At 41.2% G+C, this 25,606-nt stretch overlaps 1 protein-coding gene across 1 annotated transcript in view; it reads left to right on the top strand.

The window, feature by feature from the left end:
• Nucleotides 1–3,231: 3,231 nt before the first annotated feature.
• KPNA3 (karyopherin subunit alpha 3) overlaps nt 3,232–25,606 on the top strand; it is a gene marked incomplete at both ends in the record, with an annotated part of 86,546 nt that continues 64,171 nt past the window's right edge. Inside the window, one exon of the mRNA XM_079721687.1 lies at nt 3,232–3,300. Coding sequence (XP_079577813.1) covers nt 3,232–3,300 — 69 coding nt within the window. The remainder of the gene's footprint in view (nt 3,301–25,606) is intronic.

Here is a 25,606-nt window from a genome sequence, read left to right as displayed (position 1 = left end):
AAAGTACGTTTGGAAAAGAAATCCATTTGAAAGTTGTCAGAAGTTTTGGGACAAAGGCAAAGACTAGAGTGAGGGAAAAGCCACTAGAGTGGCTAATGGTGACAAGCCCCAAATGTGAGTCACTGGAGACAGTCACTTCCAAGAGATGAAGGACTTTGGAAGGCCTGGTGGGGTTTCAAGTGGTAGAAACCTGGTCCAGTTAAGAATGTGGAGGGACTCTGGAGTCAGGGTACTAAATGTGTGGATGTGGAAGTCACCAGAAATAATGGCAAAGAGTAAAACTGACTAAGTTAGAGCTGGGCAAGAAGGGACCCTGCTCTGGACCCTGCCCTCCCCTTTTTTTTTTTTGCTGCGCTGCGCAGCTTGTGGGATCTTAGTTCCCCAACCAGAGATTGAACGCAGGCCCTTGGCAATGAAAGCTCGGAGTCCTAACCACTGGACCGCCAAGGAATTCACGACCCTGCCCTTTAGAGGACCTAACTCTGGCTCTCTTCTGCTACACTCCTCCCCATGGGAAGTCCATGGAGCCAAGGGGTCATGCTCACTGGAACCTGTGCTCCTAGACGTAGCTCTGGGTACCAGGGCTCTGGGATTCCCTGTTCAAACGGCCAAGCCTGCTTCCAGGGCTTCTTCCCAGGCTTCTTTTCTGGGTCTGTTTTCCTGGGGGCACATGATGCCACAGTTTTGCACACTTTAGGCCTGAGCAGTGGCCAAAGGGCATCTCTTGAGGAGGGTAGGGGGATGTGAATAGAGCTTTGGGGGTGAGTGGGGTGGAGCCAGGACAGGGAAGAGAAGGGGAACAAAAAGTGGGCTGGGGGCTGGCTTCCATCCTTCTTTGCACGGTCACATTCTGAAGCAGAAGTCCAAGAAGTCAAGAAATTTAAAGTCAAACCCAGACTTCCAGGTTGTAAAGGAAGCGCATTTGTCAATGTCAAAGATTAGAATATACTTTGAGTTTGTAAGCTTGATTTATAACTTTTAAATTTTAGATATGTGACATGTAGACCTCTATTTGGGATCTTGCCCTCACACATTAGGAATCAGCAGGATCTTATAAGGATCTTATAAGGATCTTCATGCTGTGAGCCTTGACACCCATAACACGTTTGGGGTGATAACCTGTTTTATTGTCTGTCTACTCTGATAGATATGAAGCTGTGTGGAGGCAGGATACCAGGCTGCCTTGTTTACAAATATATCCCAGTGTTAGTACAACGACTAACCCATGATAAGTGCTCACTAAGTATGTCTAAAATTCTAAAATGGTAACTTACATGATTGGTGATAGCAAGTGGGTGAAGAGAAGAGGTACAAAGGGATAAAATAATCTGAAAAGAGAAGTTCTTGCTAAATTGTAATGGAGATTGAGCAACAGTCTGGAAGTTTCTCTTCAGTCAATCAGGAGGAGTGGCAAACATGCAACTTCTATCGCCTTAAGAACTAGAGTTGAAGTAATCTATTTATTCATTCTAAGCTTTAGGTGTTTTTTCTCCCCAGCAACTGAGTGTTTGGACCAGGATCACACAATGTGAGGGCTTGGAGTTCTTAAGTGACTGATTCCCTAAAGTCCAGTAAAAAATATAAATCGACATTTAAAAATGAAGAAAAAAGAACCCAGCTTTTTGGTTTCCCTTGAAAAATGGGACCTTTGTCAAGACCGGCCCACAGTCCAATATGGCAACAATGGTCTGAAGCCTTTAAATGAGCCTGTGTTTATCAACAAGCCACCACCCACCACTCACAAAAGTGGCCCAGACATAGCCAGGCCAGCAAAGGCCTCTTAATTCATGACCCCTGGACCTTGGGCTCTCTAAGTCCCCTTTGCTTTGAAAGAATATCTTCTTCAATCTCTTCATGGTTATATTTCTCCCAACCTTTGAATGACCTCAGTGTCATTTGAACTGTATTATAACATCGCTTGTATCTGCCAGAGATTCTGAAACTAAATTATTTCACATACATTCAGAGAAGCCCACCTGCTCCAGAAAGCAACTAGTAGCGTTATGGATCCAAATTTCCCGTGATCATTCCTACGATGACCCTAAAAGGAGATGCTAGACTGGAGAGTCTGCGGATCAGGGCTTGACTACTTCCTGAAGGCTGAGAAGATTATGTGTGGTGGCAGAACGGAGGTATTGAGGGCACATAAATGCAGGAACTGCCAGAGTGGAGGCTGCAGAACGGGGCTTGGGAGGATGATGAAGAAACAGACGCTAGAGCGCTAATCTGTTCAAGTATTTATTATTCACGACGTGCCAGGCACTGTATTAACAGAGGGCTTCAGCAGTAAACCTACCAATGTCCCTACTTTAACTGAGCTAATTCCGATGCAGTAAAGCCAGGTAACACACACACATAAACACATATATCACATACATACATATGTACATGTCAGGTGGAAATAAATGCTAATTATAAAACCAAAGCAGAGCAAGGGAACAGCGAATGAGGGTGGCTGCTATTTCAAGAGACTCCCCCCACCCCCCAACCCCGACCCAAAGAAGCAAGGGAACAAAGCACGAACCGTGGATTCGTTTCTAATTTTCTAGGCTACGGGGAGAGAGGTGCGTCTCCCAGGAAGCCCCGCCCCCTCCCTCAATGGGGCGCAAAGTACCAACTCCGGGGGAGCTCCTCCCACCCCACCCCGCCCAGAGGCGGCCTTGGGGGCGGAGTCTCGCGCCCAGGCGCTCAAAGCGCAGCCCGCAGAAAGCCGCGCGCTTAGGGTTCCCGGCATTCTCCTGGTTCTGTCAAGGCCGGGAGAATTATCCCCTCCGAAGAATGGCATGCTGGGAGCTGTAGTTTCCTGCCGCAGCTCTGCGTCTCGGGGGCAGTAAAAGCGGCTAAGTCTGGCTCCATTTCTGGCGCATGACTTGCAGCTCCGAGGGGTTGTGGGGAGTCCTTGCTGGGGGGCGGGGGTGGGCGGGGGTCATCCCGAGAACCATCGGGCACATCCAGTCGGCTAGCATCCAGGCCGGAGGCCGCCTGCGTCACGTGACTCAAGGCTCTCCAGGCTCCCGCGGTTCCTCAGCGCTGTTCCCGCCCCGCCCCTCCCGCCTGTCCGCCTGAGCCTCCCCCGGCGCTGCTGCCACCTCGCGCTCGGAGGCGTCACAGAACGTGCTCTTCTCTCCCCCTCCCCCTCCCTTCCCTCCGGCCCTCCCCCACCTCCCCCTCCCGCGCCGAGACTCGCCGCCGCAGCCGCCGGAGTAGCCGCCGCCGGAGCAGCGCGCAGCCATGGCCGAGAACCCCGGCTTGGAGAACCACCGCATCAAGAGCTTTAAGAATAAGGGCCGAGATGTAGAGGTGAGTGTGCTTCCGCGGCTGGGGCCCGCCCGGCTCGCCAGCCTGGCCGCGCCGGCCCTGAGGCGGCAGGGAGGGGCGGGGGGCCGGCGCCGGGCTGGTTCTTGCCGGCTCGCGGTGGGTCGGAGTTGGCCGCCGCCTCTCGTCATCGCGGCTAGGGGCTGGGCGGAGCGGGCGGCGGGACGCGGGCCGGGCTGCAGCCGCCCCCCGGAGCTGCCGGCGCAGAGACCTGGAAATACCGGGGTTTTCGGCCCCGTCACGCGGGCGCGGCCTGCTGTCGGCGAGGAAGAGGTGTGGAGCTGAGGCGGGGTCCGCGGGTCGGGGCCTCGCGGGCCGGGGATGCTGCCGCCCGGGTCTGTCGACCGCCTTACCGAGGGGGCGGCCGCGGCTCACGCCCGCTCCCCATGCAGCCTTGCCCGGCGCAGCCCCCTCAGTGCCTCCCGCGCTGCCGCACATGGAGCCTCGACTCTGCCGGTCCCCGCGCCTACCTTCTGCGAGCCGGGCCCAGGCGGGCGGTGGCGGCCCGCAGAGGGGGGTGGGGACCAGCCGGGTAACTGACTTGTCGGAGGGTGGTGGATGGGGGAGGGTAGGATGCGCCAGGACCGTTTTCTAATATTCCGGTGCGGTTCTCTGGAGCAGTCGTGCTGAGCTTTTCCAGCTCATACTCTCCTTACTGCTGGCATTTGGAGCAAGCTGAAGGTGGACAATAGTTTACCATCTATTGTGTGGAGGCTTTGGAAGAGACGTTGTTCTGACCTCCGCGCACAGGACCTGTTTTCTGAGCCTTTTCTTGTAGTGGGGGTGTGCATAGGGTGATCATTTCTTTGACACGTTTTACTGAAATAAATTGGATATATACGTTCATACGGCCTTGTATATATTTCTTGCTCCAAACTGGTAGAATTTCCAAATGATTGCAAAACTGTAAACAGTCATTGCGGTTACTCTGTTGCTACTCAGCATGTTGCCATTGTCTCATTAAGGTGACATTAGCAGGTACTATTTGCAAACTCGGCTTATCCAGGCAGCGCTAGAGGTCTCTCTGCAGCTACCAAAAGCAGTGTAGTTTAATGCACAAACTTCACTGGGACTCTCACCTCTGGATTTGTTAGGGGGAAAGTGTTCCAAGTCCACAGCCTCCTCTTCTAATACTAGGTGACATGATTTGCAGTTTTGTCATTCTTGCTAAGGGGCCATTGTGACTAAGAAGTGTGCATTTTATCCTGTCATAAAGAGAGAAGGTGGTGAGGGAAAATAATGCCAGTCAGCGTTCTGTTTTGTAGAAAAATAGAGAAAACACCGGCCATTTTTTGGAGCTATAAAATTACACACCAATTAGGAAATACTATGGAATTCCCATTTGATTGAGACAAATAAAGTTCATCTACCTCTGTCCTGGTCATGGTTAAATTTCTTTTGTGAGAAATATTGACACTTAGAAGCAAAAGTGAAACCTAGGAATAGCAACAAGAAATTTTGGAACTGCCTCTTGTTATTGGTCCACTTGATGATAGGACTTAAGTTTGAATATTGCTCATCAGTAATTGTTCTTGAAGCTAACCCCTATTATAAAACAAAAGTTAATGTAGTTTGAAAAAATACCTGTATTGTTTGTACAGAAGAACTAATTAACATTCTTTCCTCTCTTGGATACTGGTACAGGTTTTTGTCTTATTTTTTACCCCTATTGTTTCTGGTGGCTCAGTGATACCTAGTAAGGACTTCTGTACATAATAGGCACACAGTAAATATCTGCTGATAATCAGAATGTAACCAGTGACTTCTGGATGCATGCTTGCTAAGCCTTTCAGCCTGAAAATATTGGTGACATTACAATTCCCAGGATTCAGGAGGGTAACTAAGGCATGAAATAGCAGACATTCAAATGGTAGTTCCGTGTGTCAGACACTATACTAAGAGCTTCATGATACCTCTTTTAATCCTGTGACAACTTTATGAGCTAGGTGTAACATTATCAGCACTTTACAGGAGGAAAGTACTTTAGACGAGGAAACTCAAGACTGTGTGTACAGCCTGCACAAGGTCATGGAGTGGGTATGAGCATTCATTCATTCATTGTCTATTGGGTATCTAACATTGTTCAGTCTGTACCTCAAGGAGTTTACCTTTACAGTTCTGTAGGAGTGTAGGAAAGTAAACTGATAATTACAATGCAGTACATCAATAAGTGTATTCTGAGAATGCATGAGAAGATCCTGACTTGGAGCTGAACAGTCAAGGGAGATATTCTGGTTGATTCCTAGTGGATGAATGGGAGTGAGCTGACCCTGAATGAAAGAAAGTTGGCCTGGGAGAGGGAGAGAGCAAGGAAGGGGGCATTCCAGACATCAGGGAGTGGTAATTGAAGAGTCCTGGGGATGTAGGACTCTTCAGTTACTGCTGTAGTAGGATTGCTGAGAGAGAGGGATGCTAGAAATGTGACTAAAGGATGAACTGGGATCAAATCTGATCAAGTGACTTTATTGTAGAATTTGGTGTAACTGAGACTAGACACCATATCTAGTTTAGTCTTATCCATTTTAGAAACTATATGACACTAGAAACTTATGTTGCAGCTTAGCTCTGTGACTAAATAGCAGTGATTATCAGGCTATTTCAAAAACAGTGAGATGTACTTTGATGAGATAACATTCCTACTTTTTCACACATAGGATAGATAAAAGATAAAACATAAATTATATAGCCAGCTGATACACAAATAAGATGCTAGGCGCAAGAATAAAATACATATTTTCTAAAGAAAATAAAAGTGTGGGGTTATGCTAGGGAATTGTGAGTAGGGAGAGGGTTCAGGAAGAAAGTAGTTTCATAGTCATTCAGTTGGGAATAGCTTCATAGAAGAAAGGTTGGTGAATTTTATAGAAAGTATGGACTAAACTTGAACAGGGCACGTGAGAAATTAGTGAATAAAGATCCAGGTGAAAAAGAAGAGATTAGATTAAGGAGTGAAGAGGTGAGACTTCCAGGTGGCTTGTGGTGGTCTGAGAATATTTTTGTGGCAAAGAATTGCTTGGAAACTTCTTGATATAGAGATCTGAAGGAATTTATTCTAGAGTAGAGTTAGGAGGTGTAACATGATTACAGGAATGGAAAAAGGTGACTGGCAGTAATATCTAGAATTAATTCTGGAGGAATGGTACTGTTATCCCATATGTAAAGAGGAATTTTCCCAAAAATTGAGATCGGGGATGGTCCTAACATGGAATGAGGATTTGAACCTCCTCCTCTTCCGTTCTCTTCCTCTTCTGTGTGAAGCTCACAGGAGAGAAAAGGGATAACGCTTATCGTGAGGTTTATAGATGGAGGTAGGGGAGGGAGTAATTATCATGGACAGCAGTTCAAGGCTTGGGTAGGGTGAATGGATTTTGTAGCTACAACTAGGAAATACATAGTTCCATTTAGTAAATACTTAAAAATCAAACATGCAGGTAACTGCCAGCCAGGTCAAGTTTTTCTTGCTCCTGTACACTTCAAAGATATGACATTTTCATCAGTGACAACAAATAATTATTTGAAAATTCTTAACACTTACTGAATGTTTACAGTCAACCTGTACCAAGTACTTTATATGGATTATTTATCTAGTCTTCACAGTCCTATAAAGTATGTATGTATTATTATCCACATTTACTTCCAAAGAAACTTGAAGCCTGCAGTTCTTAAGTTACTAGCCCCAAGTCCTAGGGTGGTTTAAGTGGCAGAGCCTAGACTTAAAGTGAAGCCGCATGACACTAAAGCCAGAACTCTTGCTCACTATGCTTTACTGTCTCTTCACTGAGTGGAGCCTAAGACTTGACTTGTATGGATGCACATCTGAAGGTTAATGAATGGGGAAAATATTTAATAAATCTTGCCTATATCAGGGAAATTCCTATTTTTATATTTTAAAATCTTGCAAATAAAAACTTTTGACATCCTATTTATCATTTGATTTATTTACTTTCTATTTTTTCACTTTTGCAAAGTTTCCTTATTAGTAAGAAGCCAGTTCATCAGTTTCACTGAAAAATAAGAACCCATATCTTTGGCCTTAACACTTAAACTTCAGGCTTCAATTTCTAATACTAGGGATAAATAAATATCTTCTCATTTGTAAATTCATCTAGCACTACCAAACTTGCTTCTCTCTCTGGAACCTTTGTTGGTAAGAAATACTACCTAACTGTTCAAGCTTCAAACCTTATCCTTGACTTTGACTCCCTTCTTCCCTTCCTTCACTTTTCTGTGTTAGTCATCTGATGAGCCCTCATATTTTTACCTTTGTTACCAACCTTACCACCCTGCCCTAGTTTAGGCCCCTATCACTGTCTCCTATACAGGTGTGATAGTGCACCTGGTTTCCCTGTATCTTCCCTCCCCAGTGAACTTATGGATTGATCTTTCTGAAATCTTCTTGTGTTACTTCCCTGGCAAATCATCCCATTGCATTCAGGATAAAATTAAAAGTCCTTAGCATGCCCCACATAATTTCATAAAAAGGTCTGCCTTTTCTACCTCACCTACCGCTTTTCCTTATATTTCCTATATATTTTGTATTGCTATCGATGATAAAGTACTTGAGATGGGGCTGTAACCAATACGTTTCCTTCCCATGCCTTTATATATGCTGTTCTCCTGAATGCCTTCTTTTGCTGTCTGTTTGGTGGGGCTCACTCTGGCAAACTCCTTCTTCACTCATACTCTTTCATATATCTCTGGAACACCAAGATTGCAATTCTGCCATACCATGTCATTATAGTTCAAAAAAACCTTCAGAGGGCTTCCCTGGTGGCGCAGTGGTTGAGAGTCCACCTGCTGATGCAGGGGACACGGGTTCGTGCCCCGGTCTGGGAAGATCCCACATGCCACGGAGCGGCTGGGCCCGTGAGCCATGGCCGCTGAACCTGCGCGTCTGGAGCCTGTGCTCTGCAACGGGAGAGGCCACAGCAGTGAGAGGCCCGCGTACCCCCCCCCCCAAAAAAAAAAACTTCAGAAATTCTCCACAGGGCCTTTCCTGACTAATAACATACTTATTTACAATCAGTCCCTATTTTTTCCCTTCTCTCTGTGCTTTTTTCTAAGTGAGTTTTCCTTTACCTCTTTGGGATAGATTGCTGTAATGTACAACAAATTCTGTGTGTATATTGCAGCTGTTAAAGTATGTGGTCTCTGTCAAGAAGCCCACTCATGGTAGGGACCTTGGGTCATTTAGTGACCAGTATATAAAATTTAATAAATACTCTTTAAAAGAGACTAGATAATGTACTTGGGAGTGAAAGGTACAGTATTATTCTAAAATATTAATAATTTCTTTTGTTATTGACTTTATGGCATTGATACCATTGCCTACAGCCCTCCTTTGACAGTCTGTTCTGCTATAATGTATTTATGTAACATAAACTAATTCTTGCTTGAATGATAAAGAGGAATGATGTTAGTTCATGCAGAATTCATGTTGGTTGATACTTGATTTTTACCAGCACATTAACTGTTTAGCCCTCCCAAGTAGCAGCAGTTGAACACAAGTAGTTGAAGTACAGAAACAGTTGAAAATAGCAAGCCCAGGAGTATGCCTCTTGGCTCCAATTAACCATATGTTCTGTCTTAAAGGTGCTTATTGCTCCAACTATCTTGATATATTTCCCTCTTTCTTCCTAATTTTGCAGAACATGAAGTTTTTCAGGAATCTATACGTCATATAGCAGGTACACTTATAATTATCTTTTCTCAAATTCACTATCTGGACATATAATCTTTCCTGGTCCTTCTCCCTCATTGATTACTCTTTTTTGTTGGCTTTGCTGGCTCTTCTTTCTTCCCATTGATTATAGGCATGCCTTGGGATTCTGTCCACAACTCACTTCTTTATTGGCTTTTTCTTGCCCATATTAGCAGTTCCCTTAGTTTTAACGGTCATTTCAGTCTGGGGAACTTAAATCTGTTTTAATCATCTGCTGGAAATTAATCACATGAGCATCACATCAGCTTCTCAAGCTGAAAGTGTTTAAAGCCTTTGTTTTTTCTTTTTTCTGTTTATGGCATCATCACTCTCACTGTGACCTGAACTTGAAATTTGAGAGGTATCTTGGACTCCTTCCTCATCTTCCACATTCAGTCAGATGCCAGTCATGTAGCTTGAATCTCTGTGCTGTCTCTGGATTTGGGCCCTGCCTCTCTATTCCACTGCCTCCAGCCTACTTTCAGCCTTATTACTTATCATCTAGCAGTTTAAAAGTTGCCTCCAAAGTGGTGTTCTTCCCCCAGTTCATGAGATTTTTTAGTGAGCCTGATACCTGGTTATTTTTCCAGGTTCTGTGTCTGTCCCCCACCCCCCATCTCCACACCTTTAAGCTCTAGCAACAACACTGAACTTCTTATATGCTTATACATAATCTGGAATCCGGCCCTCCCCTGCTTGCCAATTCTGTTTCTATTCTCAGGGCTATCCTGCTGACTGGAATATCCTTCCCTGCCTCCTGTTGCATGGTTAATTCCTACCCCTCTTAAATACTCACCTCTGGATTTAGCTCTGAGAAATCTTTCTGAATCTCCCCTCACCGCCCCCCAGGTTGTTAGGAACCTTTCTTCCCTCACTGTGGTTAGATAATATATTTTTATTATGTTTTATCTGTTTCTCCTATATGTACCTCCATTACCTAGTTCTTAGTACAGTGGCTAGAACAAAATAAGCACTAAAATATTTCTTAAATAAGTACCTTCATTGTAAGTATCACCAGCACAATAATTTTCTTAAAGTATGCTTTTTAACTGAAACTTCTACTCTTTCAGTGCCTTTTTTTTTTTTTTTTTTACTGCTTCCCAAATCAAGTCCAAACTTTTTATTATGATAGGTAAAATATTGGGAGATTAAGACACATTCATAGAGAAATAATTTTTAAAATTTTCTTATATGTCAATCATGACAATTTACTCCTGAAGACTTAACATACTTCTCTAAAAAATAAGAGTGCATTCTTAAATAAATACCACATCACCCTGACACAATCATTTCCTAATAACAGCTAATGTAATCCACATTTAAATTTTCCCAGTTGTCCTTTAATTTTTTTTTTTTTTAACATTTGGTTGTTAGAACCATGATTACACAAGATCTGATCACATTTGGTTATATTTCTTAAGTCTCCTTTAAGAGACTCTTCCCACCATGGTTTTTTTTTTAACATCTTTATTGGAGTATAATTGCTTTACATTGTTGTGTTAGTTTCTGCTGTATAACAAAGTGAATCAGCTATATGTATACATATATCCCCATATCCCCTCCCTCTTGCATCTTCCTCCCACCCTCTCTATCACACCCCCCTAGGTGGTCACAAAGCACCGAGCTGATCTCCCTGTGCTATGTGGACCCTTCCCACTAGCTATCTATTTTACATTTGGTAGTGTATATATGTCCATGCCACTCTCTCACTTTGTCCCAGCTTACCCTTCCCCCTCCCCATGTCCTCGAGTCCATTCTCTACATCTGTGTCTTATTCCTGTCCTGCCCCTAGGTTCATGAGAACCTTTTTTTTTTTTTTTTTTTTTAGATTCCATATATATGTGTTAGCATACAGTATTTTTCTCTTTTCTGACTTTCTTCACTCTGTAATGACAGACTCTGGGTCCATCCACCTCACTACAAGTAACTTAATTTCGTTTCTTTTTATGGCTGAGTAATATTCCATTGTATATATGTGCCACATCTTTCTTCTTTATCCATTCATCTGTCGATGGACACCTAGGTTGCTTCCATGTCCTGGCTATTGTAAATAGTGCTGCAGTGAACACTGTGGTACATGACTCTTTTTGAATTATGGTTTTCTCAGGATACATGCCCAGTACTGGGATTGCTGGGTCATATGGTAGTTCTGTTTTTAGTTTTTTAAGGAACCTCCCTACTGTTCTCCACAGTGGCTGTATCAGTTTACATTCCCACCAAAAGTGCAAGAGGGTTCCCTTTTTTCCACACCCTCTCCAGCATTTATTGTTTGTAGATTTTTTTTTGAATTTTATTTTATTTATTTTTTATACAGCAGGTTCTTATTACTTATCTATTTTATACATATTAGTGCATATATGTCAATCCCAATCTCCCAGTTCATCCCACCACCACCACCACCACCACCCCAACCCCTGCCACTTTCCCCCCTTGGTGTCCATACGTTTGTTCTCTACATCTGTGTCTCTATTTCTGCCCTGCAAACCGGTTCATCTGTACCATCTTCTAGATTGTTTGTAGATTTTTTGATGATGGCCATTCTGACTGGTGTGGGGTGATTGTAGTTTTGATTTGCATTTCTCTAATGATAAGTGATGTTGAGCATCCTTTCATGTGTTTGTTGGCAGTCTGTATATCTTCTTTGGAGAAATGTCTATTTAGATTTTCTGCCCATTTTTGTATTGGGTTGTTTGTTTTTTTGATATTGAGCTGCATGAGCTGCTTATATGTTTTTCAGATTAACCCTTTGTTGGTTGCTTTGTTTACAAATATTTTCTCCCATTCTGAGGGTTGTCTTTTCATCTTGTTTATGGTTTCCTTTGCTGTACAAAAGCTTTTAAGTTTCATTAGGTTCCATTTGTTTATTTTTGTTTTTATTTCCATTTCTCTAGGACCCCCATGTTTTTTATTGTGGTAAAATATACATAATATAAAATTTACCATTTTAACCTTTTAAGTGTACCGTTCTGTGGCATTAAATACATGCACATCATTGTGTAACCATTCCCACTATCCATCTCCAGAACTTTTTCATCTTCCCCAACTGAAACTCTGTCCCCATTAAACTAACTACATTTCCACTCTCCCCAGCCCCTGGCAACCTCTCTTCTTTCTGTCTTTATGAATTTGACTCTTCTAGGAACATCACTTAAGTAGAATCATACAATGTTTCTCCTTTTGTGACTGACTTATTTCACTTAGCATAATATCTTCAAGGTTCATCCATGTTGCAGTGTGTGTCCGAATTTCCTTCCTTTTTATGACTGAATAATATTCCATTGTATGGATATACCACATTTTGCTTATCCATTTATCCACTGATGGATCCTTGGGTTGCTTCCTCCTTTCTGCTGTTTTTCCCCACCATTTAAAAAATGCCATTAATTTAGTGAAGAAGAAATCAGGTCAGTTTCCTTATATTAAGTCAAACCGCATGAAATGGCCATTTTTGAGGTTCAAAACAGCCAAATACCAGCAGTTTCATATGATTCAACCTATCAGACTGTCCTAATTACTGGATATGTCTTTCTCTTTGTAGTGTTGCTTAACTAGTTCCTCCTATTTCTTACGACCCTCTGAATTTTCTGTAAACTGGAGGTTAGTTTGAAAGGCTTAATTATCTTTAGTTTAAGTATTTTTGATTTAAAAAAACCTTCAATTGGTGATGCTGTGTGCTTCAGGATATATCCCAATATTGATGTTAGACTGATCAGGCGGTTCAGATGATAAAGAGTAGTTTAATGTCATGATGTCAGAGTTATCATATTTGGTGAAATGAATTTTAGTTGTTTGGGTGAAATATGATAAAGACTTGAATAACATTTGAAGTGAAAAAGTCACCTGACTTCTTGGGATCCAGTAAAGGAGTTAGAAAATGTATCTAGAAAATCTAACTTCAAAGTCAGTGATATTTTCTTTCCGTGACTGACAGCATTCCTAAGTTGACTTTTTGTTTTCTTAGCATAAGGTTTGGCTATATTCTCATTTCCAAGTCTCTATTCCTTTACCTTCAAAGTAGAGCAGTATTAAATATGTAAGGAGGATGTAGCTATACTTCGTCATTTTGCCATTAAAAACTTTGCCACAGCTTAGGATACGAACATTAACAATTAAAACATGGTAAAATGAATCATGACTATATTAACTTGGAATTAATCATTCTGAACTGTTGAGTTTTCTGGGTTATAAGTTTATTTGTTTACATACCAAATTTTCTTTTATTTTGAAATGTCAGTGTTTCTAAAAATGTCCTATGCATGTCTCTGCCTTCTTAAGTAGAATATAATTTAGTTATTTTCTTGGTTCTTGAGAATCATCGTTATGCATATGGCTATTACTTTTTGCTCTTATATAAGTGATGCCTTCAAGTTCTTAGATTTGTCAGAATTTTGGCCTTAATTTCTGTGCTTATGGAGTTTTTGCTCTTCATAATTTTTTTTGCCTGTCATTCCCTTGCTCTTAGTCTGTCAGCTTTTTCTTTGATATTGTCAGCATGTTTACCTGTAGTAGCTCCTTTCTTCCCTTTTAGTTTGTTGCTTCATATACAGTTTTTATCCTAGTGACTTAGATAACAGATTTATTAAACACTTATGTAGCATTTGCTATGTGCCAGGGAGGCATTGTTAATTCCAAAGACTGTAAATACGAATAATGCTGTCCTTGCTCTAGGGAAGTTCAGTTTGGTAGGAGAGACCGATATCTAAGCATATGCTTAATGTGCAGTATGATAAGTTCTCTGATATAGGTACATAATTTGCAAAGTACTATGAGAGCATGTAGAAAGGGAGTGACTATATCTGGGGAAATTGAGTAAGGTTACACAAAAGATCACCCTTGAGCTAGGTCTTGAAGGAGGAGTTTGCCAAGACAGAAAGAAAAATAACATGAATAACAGTGACTAAATCATGGAATGTTGAAAGCATAGCATGTTCTAGCAACAGTTGATATGGTGATCTTTTATCTGTTCCCCTTTCTTTTGGAAACAGCATTCTGATTTCGCCTTTGGAAGCTACTCCTCTTCCATTGGATACCTCTTGGTGGAATTTTTAATCTAAATGCTCCTGCTTTTTTTGGTTAATTAAAGTGCTTCACTTTTTCTGGATGGTACAAAATAGGCCCATCAGATGCTGTCCCCTGGCATTTAAATCTTGAATGAGCTGATACTGGGACCTAAGTGATTCATCCTGGCAGAAGTACTGTGAAGAAATCTTCCATTAATTCCTGCCACCTAGGTCTTTGGAGTTGCTTTCCTCCTGATTTTTTCATAGATCTGATTCTTTAGATTTTCCTTTGGTTCTTTGAATTGTGCTGTATTTTTCCAGTAATTCTCCTGTCTCCCCGCTTCCCCTTGTATCTTAAATTAACTCAGATCTGTTTTTTATTGTTTGCAACATATCTCTAATTTAAGGTGATGACTGTCCTGGTTTGGTTAGGACTGAGGGAGTTCTCAGGACACAGGACTTTTCAGTGTTCAGACCAGGAAAGTCCTGGGCAAACCTTAACAGATTGGGTACTCTAACTGAAACAGTTCGGAGTAAGGATAACAAGTTTTGGCATCCAAACGTTGTTCAAATGGAAATATTCAGTATGCAGCTGAAAATAATGTGTGCAGAACTAGCTTGCTTCAGTTATTTTACTCAGAAGTTATCTGAATTCTGAACTAAGTGTGGGGGATAAAACAATGAAAATAATGATAATCAGTGATTATCAATATCAATAATCAATGATTGTTGAGCACTTACTGTGTACAAGGTACTCTGCTTATAAGAATAATCTTAAATAATCCTTACGAAATTGCCATTATACAGATGAAGAAAATGAGTTAAGTAATTTGCTTAACAATTTATTGACTGGAGATGTATTAATACATCTTTTGTTACCCTAACTTTATCAACTGGAGATGTACCAATACCTTTTTAGAGAGTGATACGATTAACATCACCATGCAAAGTTTTTAGAACTTAAAATTCATCAAGGTTTCATTATACAACTTAATGGTTGTTGTTATCATTCACATTTTGCTCCATTAGGTTTTTGTTCCAACCTTGTGTATATTATAAATGCAATGTACCATAAAATTTTAAAAAATGACGCATTGTGAAATTTTGAGTGAAGAAGAATTTTTCAGCTGAATTTTATGCAGGTACTTTCTCTGATTGTCCGAGCAGCATAATACTGGTGTCTCAGAAGATGATAGTTCTTCAGAGTATAGTTCTGATTCAGACATGTGAATATTAGATGAAAAAAAGGCAAAAAACCTTAGTTATTGATTCTGATATGGAAATTGAAAATGAAACTCATGGTGCTGGAGAATGCTCCTTTGCTTCTACCGAAGAGTGGATTGAAGACGACATTTCACGAAAATTAGAAGACTTTATAGGCGTGTCAGGTGTAGCTTTTTTTTTTTTTTTTTTTTGCGGTACGTGGGCCTCTCACTGTTGTGGCCTCTCCCGTTGCGGAGCACAGGCTCCGGACGCGCAGGCTCAGTGGCCATGGCTCGTGGGCCCAGCCGCTCTGCGGCGTGTGGGATCTTCCCGGACCAGGGCATGAACCCGTGTCCCCTGCATCGGCAGGCGGACTCTCAACCTCTGCGCCACCTGGGAAGCCCCTAGGTGTAGCTATTGAATGTAATAACCCACAAAGTGTTAGTGAAATAGCAGAATTAATTTTTGGTAATGACTTTGTTGAGTTGGTCACTTCCCAAACAAACGTGTATCACCAACAGAATGAAAAATCATATAAAAAGTATGATAAGGCTTTACAATGAACTGATGTAACCAATAGTGAAATGAAGAAGTTTCTTGGATTAATAACTTTGATGGGACAGATAAAGTCACACTGGAAAGAATATCCCGACTGGTCCCTTACTTGAAACACCTATGTTTCCAAAGATTATGACGAGAAGAAGGTTCAAACAAATAATGACATTTCTTCACTTGAACAATAACTCGGAAACTCCTCTTCCTGCAGACAGAATTACAAAAGTTAAGCCTCTTTTGGATTATTTTCTACCAAAATTTCAATCGATTTATATCCCCAAACAAGAGCTATCACTTGAGGAGGCAATGATAAAGTGGAGAGGATGACTCAGATTCGAAGCCTGTAATGCTGGAAAACTTACAAAATGTGGAATTTTGGTCAGGGTGGTTAGCGAAAGTGAAACTGGATATATATGCAACCTTGAGATTTACACAGGTGAAGGAAAGAAACTGCAAGAAACAGTATTGTCGATCCTACAACCTTATCGCGGTTCATGGCACCATATTTACCAAGACAGTTATTACAATAGTATGTCCACATCTGAAATATTGTTGAAAAATAAAATCAGAGTTTGTAGACTATAAAAGAGAATTGTGGTCTTCCAAACCAGTTAAAGGAGAAATCTAAAAATCTACAGAGGGGAGAAATGACATTCTTACGGAAGGGAGAAGTGATTCTTCTTATATGGAAAGATGAGGCTAGTCTGCATGGTGACAACTATTCCTGATGCCTCCGTAGCATCTACAGGAAAGGAAGACAGGAGGACTGGCCATCAGATAACTAAGCCCACTTCTATATTAGGTATAATAAATGTATGAAAGGAGTTGATCAATCTGATCAATACCTGGCAAACTTCAATATCCTCCAGAAAACTCGAAAATGGTATAAGAAAGTGGGTTTCTATCTGAGCAATTGCGGTTTATTCAATGCATTTAAAATTTATTGTAGCCTTAATGCACAGAATAAAGTGACTTACAAGCAATTTTTGTTAGCAATAGCTAGAGAATGGGTAACTGACCATTCTGGTGAATGTAGTGGTAGTCCCACACCTGGTCCTTCTTGTGGCATTTCTAAAAGAACCCCCCACTGGGACTTGCCTGGCGGTGCAGTGGATGGGACTCCTGCTCCCAATGCAGGGGACCTGGGTTCGATCCCTGGTCAGGGAACTAGATCCCACATGCATGCTGCAACTAAGTTCGCATGCCACAACTAAGGAGCCCTGGAGCCACAACTAAGGAGCCCACGTGCTGCGACTAAGGAGCCAACGCAACCAAATAAATACGTAAGTAAATATTTAAAAATAAATAAAGAAATAAATACAAAAGAGCCCCCTACAAAGATCCACCTTGTCGACTATCAGGTAAAATAAAAGAACATATTTTAGAGGAAATAATATCCCCAGGACTAAAAAAAAAAAATGCCGTCAGAAAGTGTAGAGTCTGTTCTTCCAGGGGAAAGTGCAGTGAAACACAGTATGTTTGTAATAGATGTTCTGTTCCCCTGCACAGAGGTGCCTGCTCTACTGCCTATCACACTCTAACAAAGTATTAGAATGCTTTAGTAAGACATGTACAAAGTTGTTGCAAAAAGTTGTTTACAAAGTTGCAAAAAAAAGTTGTTGAGGGCTTCCTGGTGGCGCAGTAGTTGAGAGTCCACCTGCCGATGCAGGGGACGCGGGTTCGTGCCCCGGTCCCGTAAGATCCCACATGCCACGGAGTGGCTGGGCCTGTGAGCCGTGGCTGCCGAGCCTGCGCGTATGGAGCCTGTGCTCTGCAACGGGAGAGGCCACAGCAGTGAGAGGCCCGTGTACTGCAAAAAAAAAAAAAAAAAAAAAAAAGTTGTTGATATTTACTCAAACATGGGTGTTTCAGTATTCACTTAACAAATTGCTGGCCTCAGGAGTTAGTTTCTGCAAAAATACCCTGGTCAATAATTTGTTAAGAACATATAGCCAGGAAGAGGCGAAACTGGCATTCAGTCCTAGATTTCCTACTTTAAAATCCTGTGCCCTGAATAACCATTCTCCTACTTTGCCTCAGGGTCGCTGCTCAAGGAAGACTAGTCTGGAAATGATGTAAAAGCAAACAAATAATTACTATAATGGAATTATGTAGAGAGTACAGTGGGCACATAGGGAAAGAGCGTGGGTGAATCAGAAAAGGCTTCATGGAGATGATTGTGCCTAAGCTGAAGCTAGAAAAATGTGTAGTTATTTCTTTGGTAGTAAATCTTGGGTGGGCCTGGAAGTAAGAGACAGCATCATATGCTCTGGGGAACTAAATTCATTCAGTATTTCTTACAGGTGGAGTGATTAGAAAGTTGGAAAAGATAGGCTGGGGCCAGATTGTGAACAAGCTTTACTGTGGGGAAAAGTTTAAATCGGGAAGTGGGTTTTGTGCATTGAGAACTATTGCTTTGGTTGTACTGTAGGAGATACACTGGTGAGGGTGGGAAGAAAGCTTGGGAGGAACAGTTAGAAAACTCTCAGGGGTCTTAGAGATGGATGGTCTGACTAATAGCACTGGCATTGGGGGCCAACAAAGGCAGGAAGTTATCAGAACTATTTACTTCGTATGTTTTACCTTCTAGAACAGAGGTTAGCAAACTTTCTCTGTAAAGAGTCATAATATTTTAGGCTTTGAGGGCTGTACTGTTTATGTCACAACTGTTCCACTCTGCTGTGAGCATGAAAGCAGCAAAAGACAATAGGGAAACAAAGCTTATTTACAAAATCAAGTGGAGGGCTGGATTTGGCTCACAGCCCCTATTTTGCCTACCTCTGTTCTAGGATGATGTGGCCAGTGGTGAAGGTTTGGAAAATAGTTTAAACAGTGATTAGAGCATTTAAGAGAATATAGATAAGGGCTCGTAGGGGTAAGAAGAAAAGAGGACTAGGAGGAAAGAACCCCAGAAACCACATCATTTTAGAGGACTAGTGAGTGCCACTGAAGAATGAGTCTGTAGGAAGCTTACAGCAAAGAGTCGCATCAGAACTTTAGGGGAGGGCCTCCCTGGTGGCGCAGTGGTTGAGAGTCCGCCTGCCGATGCAGGGGATACGGGTTCGTGCCCCGGTCTGGGAGGATCCCATATGCCGCGGAGCGGCTGGGCCCGTGAGCCATGGCTGCTGAGCCTGCGCATCCGGAGCCTGTGCTCCGCAACGGGAGAGGCCACAACAGTGAGAGGCCCGCGTACCACAAAAAAAAAAAAAAAAAAAAAAAAAAAAAAAAAAAAAAAAAAAAAAAAGAACTTTAGGGGAGGAACTTCCCTGGTGGTGCAGTGGTTGGGAGTCCGCCTGCCAATGCAGGGGACACGGGTTCAAGCCCTGGTCCAGGAAGATCCCACATGCTGCGGAGCAACTAAGCTCGGCACCACGACTACTGAGCCTGTGCACCTAGAGCCCGTGCTCCGCAACAAGAGAAGCCACTGCAATGAGAAGCCTGCGCACCACAACGAAGAGTAGCCCCCCGCTCGCCTCAACTAGAGAAAGCCCGCGTGCAGCAATGAAGACCCAATGCAGCCAAAAAATAATAATAATTAAAAAATTAAAGAAAATAAAATTTAAAAAAGAACTTTAGGGGAAAAGAGTTTCCTGAAAAAGGGATAACAGTTGCAGCATTAAATGCTGCAGAGGAGAGGTATGATGAGGACCTGAAATAAGCCGTTCATTGTGGTTGGGGGCTGGTGATTAAATGGAAAACTCAGAGAGTGGTGGAGGCTGGGAGCTAGGTTATAATAGGGTGAGGAGTGAGTCAGAGTTGAGGTAGTAGATGGAACCAGTCAGTAGAAACTCAGTTTAAAAATTTGGTACTCATGGGAAGGAGGGACCACACGTTAGCTTGAGGAGGAAGTATGCTTAAAAGAATTATTTTTGTTGTTTCTCAGTTGTTGAGAAGTATGGGATCGACTACTGTTTGTGAAGAAACTGGAGCAAAACAGACTTAAGGACCTGGCTAGAAAAGGAATAAATGATTGAGCCTGGAATACTGGGGAGCTGTTACGGATGTGAAGTAAGAGATATATGTTGTGGTTAGGTTTTGAAGGGGTCTCAGTTGGAAAGGACTTGGAAGAAATAGAGATAGAAGTAAGGATGGGCTGCAGTAGGGTATGGAAACTGGAACAGATCATGCCTGATGGCCTCTATTTTCTCTGACAAAGTTATCTCCAGAGAATAAAGAGTCTAAGAGAGGTAATACTTGAAGAAAAGGTGTTTGGGGGAATGCAAAATATCTAGGAATGAAGGCCTAGCTGAGATAAGTACAGCCATCCCTTGGTATTGGCGGGGAATTGGTTCCAGGAGCCCCCTTGGATACCAAAATCTGTGGATGCTCAAGTCCCTTTAAAAATGATGTATGTAATACAATGAATACAGTTGGCCTTTAGAATCCAAGCAGACTGACAGTACTATATTGTTATTTTGGTAATGGTTTTGAACAGTTTTCAGTTCATTGCATCAGATTTAGCTATGAAAGCATCATGGATTATAGTTAGAATTGTTAAGCCAAGTATAAAGTGTAGAAATCATACGCACTTGAATCATTAAAAAATTGAACTAGCAAGATGCAGAACTTTAGTCCAAACCCTTTTTCTCACAGATGGTGGAAACCGAGGGCATAGAGAAATAATGAATATTGTCCACTCACCTAGTTGATAACCAGGTTTTCTGATTCTAGTACTTGGGTAACACAGCACACTTAAAAAGAAAAGCAATATTTTAGAAAACTTTGAAACATACAGTAGTAGAATAATACATGGAACTCCTGTATACCATTTTAAAACAGTTATAATTTTTGGCCAGTCTTGTTTCATTTCTATTCCTACCCACTGTTACCCTTCCCTGGAATATTTTGAAGCAAATTCCAGATATCCTGTTTTATATATCAATATTTTAACATGTATGTCTAAAAGGTAAGTCTGATTCTGACACTAATTCCAGTGTGTGGATTTTTTTCCCCACACCAAGCAATTCTCCGACACCAGCTGGGTTTCCTACAGTTCAGCTAAATTCTGATGCCACCTACCTGGAGATAGCGTCAGATTCCATGGGTTAAGGGTTCAGTCCTACAAGACTGCTCCCCACCCCCACCCCTGCCTGCCTTTGATCAACTGGCCATAAACCTCCTTGTGTTGAGTTACTTTGGCTCACAGAACCCAGAGAAACATTTTGCTTACTAGATTATCAGTTTATTATGAAAAGATACAACTCAGAAACAGCCAAATGGAAGAGGTGCATAGGGCAAGGTATGGGGGAAAGGAGCAGACCTTTCATGTTCCCTCAGAGCGCACCAGTCTCCAGCATCTCCGTGTATTCACCAACCTGGAAGCTGTCCAGACCCTGACCTTCCGAGTTTTCTTTCTTTTTTTTTTTTGCGGTATGCGGGCCTCTCACTGTTGTGGCCTCTCCCGTTGCGGAGCACAGGCTCCTGACGCGCAGGCTCAGCGGCCATGGCTCACGGGCCCAGCTGCTCCGCGGCATGTGGGATCTTCCCAGACCAGGGCACGAACCCGTGTCCCCTGCATCGGCAGGCGGACTCTCAACCACTGCGCCACGAGGGAAGCCCCCGAGTTTTTATGGAGGCATGATTGAATAAACTGTGGGCCATTGGTGGTGGAACTCAATCTCTAGCCCCTCTACCCTCCCCCGAGTTTGGGGGGTGGGGCTAAAAGTTCCAACCCTCTCATCACAGGTCTGGCATCCAGACCCCAACCTTAGGTTACCCGAGATGATCCCAAAGTTGCCTCATTAACATAACAAAAGACACCTTCACTGTGCTCTACACTTAGGAAATCCCAAGAGTTTTAGGAGCTCTATACCAGGAACAGTGGACAAACACCAACTGTATATTTCATATTATAAATCACAATATTATAGTCAGACATATGATATTATTATACTTAAACAAAAAACCCGGACCAGTATTTGTCATGTCGTTAAATACCCAGTTAAAAACACACTTTTGATATGAAATTTCAAAGTAAAAATACCCATTATTATACCGCACATTTATAGACCAAAAGGAACCTTCTTGGTCAGTTGTTTGGGGTTGGGATGTGACATAGGAAATTAATAAATATTTTTAATAATTTTTTCCTCTCTCCAACTAAGAAGAGAAGAAGTAAAAGAATAATCCTGTCTCTCTCAAAATAGTTGATGATAACAGGTAGTTAATTTGTAACTTCCAAAGATGGTATACAAATTATTATAGAATGAGGAGACTTTATGGAAATAAAGCCTTTTTGAAATGAAGATGAGTAATAAATGCTATACATTGTAAGAAAGATGTTAAAACACTTTGTGTCTCTGAAACAGCTTGATGTATTCCAGTTTATTATACCTTGACTGTAAAAATACACACAACAAAAAGTTTTCTTATTAAATGTAGAAGCGTTAAATTATAGAGACAAAGTGGGACAGCAATGAATTTGTGTTATAGACCCTTCCTTTGTTGAAATAGTGTATACTCTTTCTTTGCATTCCCTATCTTAGAATTGCGAAGGGTAAATATCCAGTTTTCCAAACATCTTTGTGATGTTTTCAGAGGGTATTCAGGTAGACACTGTAGTGATTTTTCTTTATTTAAGATAACAGTAGAGAGACAGAGGTAGAAAGCTGAACAGAGTATGGAGGAAGGTAGCTGGACAGACATGGAAATAATTAGATTGTGTAGTACATCTACATGTTCCTCTCAGAATTCAAATGTGCAAGAAAAAAGTAGGTAGCATGAAAAGGATGATCATGTTAACTAAGTACTGGGCTATATATAGACGGTAGAGATGCATACGTAGATGATAAACAACCTAGCAGCTAGATGTTACACGATATTAATCTGTGTAGCAGAGAGCCATGGACTATACAGGTAGTATCTTTGTAAATTTGAACTAATTTTGTTAATTTGAATCTAGTTCCATGAATATCATATATATGTATCTTGGTTTTGGAATAATGTATAATTAAGAACATTTATTGAGGCTTTTTTTCTTTTTAAACTTTGTAAAAATTTTTCATAACTTTAGCAACTGGTGTTTTAAACAAAAACACAGGAAGTAGATAGAATATTTGGGGAATGGTGCTGCATGACATTAATTTGTGTACTAATTCATATTAGTTAATTATTCACTTCTTACTTATACTTCTATTTATTCTACTTACTATTAAAAATTAAATATTTTAAAGGGGAAGAGAAGATGAAAATACAAATCATGATTCTAAATAAGAAAAATTTAACATTCAGATATATTCACAAATTTTGGGGAGAAGGGTTATAAACTGGTAATTCCTAGTTAAGGTCCTCATACTGTTTAATGATAAAATGCAGATTTATTCTTGTATGAGAATAAATTCTCATTGCCTGAAATCCTTCGGTAGAAGTGACAGTGATTTAAAATGCTTCCTTATTCCCCTTGGACAATTTAAAGTTACTGTTACGGACTGTGGCTGGTAGCAGCAGTGTTTTCAGTTTTGTGCTGGATTCTGGCAACATTGTTTTTGATTGGAATAAAGGAATTGATACTTGGATGTTAGAGTTCTATAATGGTTGGACATTTTCTTTTGTTTTCTAAGTTTTGTGAACGTGGGGCTAATGCAAACTAACGTTTTTGTGTATCCTTTGAAACTTTGGGAAAGTGGAATATTTGAGAGTGTTGAGCTAAATCAAATTTTGGAATAGAGAGGGAGAAAGTACATGGTCTGTACAATGATTATGGTAAAGTTCAAACAGCATTGTCGGTGAACATGACTCAGCGCAACTTCAGATTTAACATTAGTTGTTCAAACTACCTTTTTTTTGTTATTGTGGAGTAGAGGGAAATAAAAATGAATGAAACAAGATCTCTGCCTTCAAGGGGTATTTAATCTAACAAATAAATACAGCTATAGGTAACTATAAGACAGATTGTGATTGTTTAATAAAAGTAAAGGTGGTTTGGGAACATAGAGCAGGGACAGGCCTTAAAGATTTGACAGAGCTTTGTAGTGGAGATGACATGAACTGGGAGCGTTTCATGGTTTGAACAAGAATTGTAGGTTAGATATATGTATAGCAGAAGCAATTTTTTTATTAAGCTAATTTCTTGATGACAGTGTATCGATGACCTTCCCTCTGGTTTGCTGCAGTGACCCAGAGCATTAGCACGAGGGTCTGTTAGATCAGTGTTTCTCATCTCATGTGTTGCCCTAGGGGTGGCCAGCCAGGGATCTGGGTGGTGGAGCCCTTGTGGTCTTGTCCCTTAATCTCAGTGTGCTGTACCAATATTTGTGTGTGTGTATTGTGCGTGCGCTATGATGTGAAAGAGGCTGGGAAGCGCTATTTCAGATGACTTCATACTTCTCTTCTGGTAATAAGTTCTTTAGTATATTGTTTAGCTTTTGTGAAAAACAGCTAGAATATTTTCATAATAAGAACACATTCTGGATAAATTGTATTAGGTACCAGTGCAGACAGAATCTTCTAGTAAACCAGACATTAGCTCCATGCAGTGATTAGGGGGCCCTACCAGGTTTTTTAATTCTCAGATTTCTATTTGTGAACATGATGGCATTAAGTGAGGATATGATGTTTGTGGTCATGGCTACACTTTAAATATAATGTGACCAAAATATTCCTCTGTATGCTTTTCTTCTGGTAAACATAGTAGGTACTGGACCTATTTCTGAGAAAACTATACTCCTCTCAGCAGAACAGGTACTTGGGAGGAAGGGAAGTTGGGCAAATTTGCTTACAGTAGGAACAGCCTTGAAAGGAAGTCCAAAGGCCCCTCCCAGCAAGAGGCAGAAAAGGGAGAAGCAGAAGACAAACTTAGTTTATAAGTTCTGAGTTTATAACGCAGAAGAAACCAGGCATCTGGACACCCAGGCCTAGGTGTTACAGGAGTGCCCTAGTTGTGAATGCTGCCAACTGTTGAATTCAGGATATAGCTGTAGATTGGGGGGGCTAGTATGGCTTGAAATACCACCACCACCCCCACCGCCGTTGTACTGAAGAGGAGAAATAGGAGTCCCAGCTTTCTTCTATCAGTGAAGGGGACTAAGATGGTGGTAGCAAAGGGATAGTTTTGGTGCTACAGACTTTCGGAATATGGTTACTTTTTGTTTGTTTGTTGTGGTTTTTGTTAGTGAAGTAGAAGATATCTGGTGTCTTGGTACTATAGGATCTTAAGGAAGGACTCAGCACCTTCCTACACTTCTTTTTCAGTTCCTCTGCCTAGTAAACTTCAGTAATGTCATTTTGGCTATATAAAAGTACTGTAAATAAAATCACTTTGTATAAAGTAAATAAGCACAGCATTAAGTAAGTGTCATATAAACATTATTGTAAGTTTTATTTATTTATAACACTGTTATGGGTTAGTTATTGATGGCTTATAAATTTTTTGAATTACAGGGAATATTTATCAACTGCTACAGTGGTGATAAGAAACACAGATCCAGTGCACAATATAGTATTACTAGGAGAAAAAAATTAGACTGTTATTGGTAATTATATATTATAGAAAAGTAAATCTTTGAAGCAATTTAATTTAGGAAGGGTTTTAAATAATTTGAGTACTTCTCAGTAATGAACTGATTTTAAATTACAGGGGTAATACACATATTGATAATATAAATTCAAAGGAGAAAATGACACATGTCACCCACACCTGCCACCTCTCTTCCTGCAAGTAACAACTGCTTATAATAAACTTTGCTTAGGTATATTTATCCATTTTAAGTGTTTAGCTTGACGAGTTTTGACAAATAATTACTCCCTTGTAATCACCATCACAATCAAGATGTAGAATATTTCTGTCCCCCTCAAAAGTTCCCCCATGTCCCTTTAAAAAAATTAATTAATTAAT

This window comes from Hyperoodon ampullatus, assembly GCF_949752795.1.
Source record: "Hyperoodon ampullatus genome assembly, chromosome: 16".
NCBI lineage: Eukaryota > Metazoa > Chordata > Mammalia > Artiodactyla > Ziphiidae > Hyperoodon > Hyperoodon ampullatus.
Note: the sequence above shows the minus strand (reverse complement) of the source record. Positions and strands in the feature narration are given on the sequence as shown.